Genomic DNA, 1202 nt, shown 5'->3' with positions numbered 1-1202 from the left:
GTAGATCACTAAAAAATACATTAAAAAATGGTGATTCCTCTAAATAAACAACAGCACAGCGCACTACTGTATAAATATGCAGGAATACAGAAAACACAATGAATAAAGTCTTACACTAAAACTGCAGCTCAAGCAAAGAATGCTTTTTTATTTATTAGCAGGAAGATTTCAATCTTTAGGCTACAAATAACATTTTTAAAAAGTAACAAGATTATCATTTTAGGCCAAAGATACCACCTGTCAAGTTGAGGGTTGTGTGTAAATGAACTTTTAATTAATAACTAATGTGTGTATACAAAATAAGAGCGAAAAAGTGTCAGATTTACTGCCGTGGTATCACAAAATCATTCCAGTGCATTGTGTTGCATCACTAACATGTATGTCTCCAGTCTCAGCAGGTCTCCCTTGAGATGGCATTGCCGTGATTTGACGCCATATAAATAAAGTTGAATTGAATTGAATTATAGACTGTGTATAAAAGAGATGTTAATCTACACTACTTTCCTGCTCAGATTAAATAATACTGATACGATATGTTTATAACACTGTGGAAATGTAGTCAGATAGCTGGTTTAAGAGTTTATCTTTGGTTTAAAATCCAGCACACGCAGATAAGCTTTAGGTTTGTCCTCTTGGCCCTTTCACATGTGTCTGGTTGTCATGTTAACATAAAGGCTCAATATGCACACCCTCTGTGAACCTTTAGACCTGAAATACCATTAACTTCTTCACATTAGTTACCAAGATGTATTTTAGCATTAAAACCTTCAAGCTGCAGAACATTGTTTCGCTACTTGGGATGTACTGAAAGTGTTAGCATGCTAAGCTAAATGTCTGCCATCACCGTTTCCCAAACATCCACTTACTGTCTCTGGACAAGCTCCTCCGCAGTTGGTGGTCCTTGCTGTTGCTGGAAAGACTTCAGAGACTCAAAGGCCTTCATCAATTTCTCCATAGTGGCCATTTTATCGATCTATGAAGAGCGAGTTAGCTGATATTTACTGTGCTAGGACAAGCTAACGTTAGCGCAGAGAGCAAGCGGTGCGTAGCTTAGCGAGAGTGCTAACACTGCCCGCCACAGCTACCACCTGCTCTCCGTCTACTCCTCCTGCAAGATGCTGCTTATACTTGCACAATGTTATTCCTAAATAAACCAAATGCTGGTTGAAAATGTGCCATATTTGGTTTCAGCGTTGTGTTCC

The 1202-nt window shown here is 38.5% G+C and overlaps 1 protein-coding gene across 7 annotated transcripts in view; it reads right to left on the bottom strand.

Moving 5' to 3' along the window:
* Positions 1-1202, bottom strand: part of htt (huntingtin) — a 47945-nt gene extending 46743 nt beyond the window's left edge. For all 7 annotated transcript variants that reach the window (XM_079264752.1, XM_079264756.1, XM_079264753.1 and 4 more), the window contains exon 1: positions 867-1202. In XM_079264752.1, the coding sequence (XP_079120878.1) occupies positions 867-964 (98 nt within the window). In that variant the 5' untranslated portion in view covers positions 965-1202. The remainder of the gene's footprint in view (positions 1-866) is intronic.

This window comes from Telmatherina bonti, assembly GCF_933228915.1.
Source record: "Telmatherina bonti genome assembly, chromosome: 3".
Taxonomy (NCBI): Eukaryota; Metazoa; Chordata; class Actinopteri; order Atheriniformes; family Telmatherinidae; genus Telmatherina; species Telmatherina bonti.
Note: the sequence above shows the minus strand (reverse complement) of the source record. Positions and strands in the feature narration are given on the sequence as shown.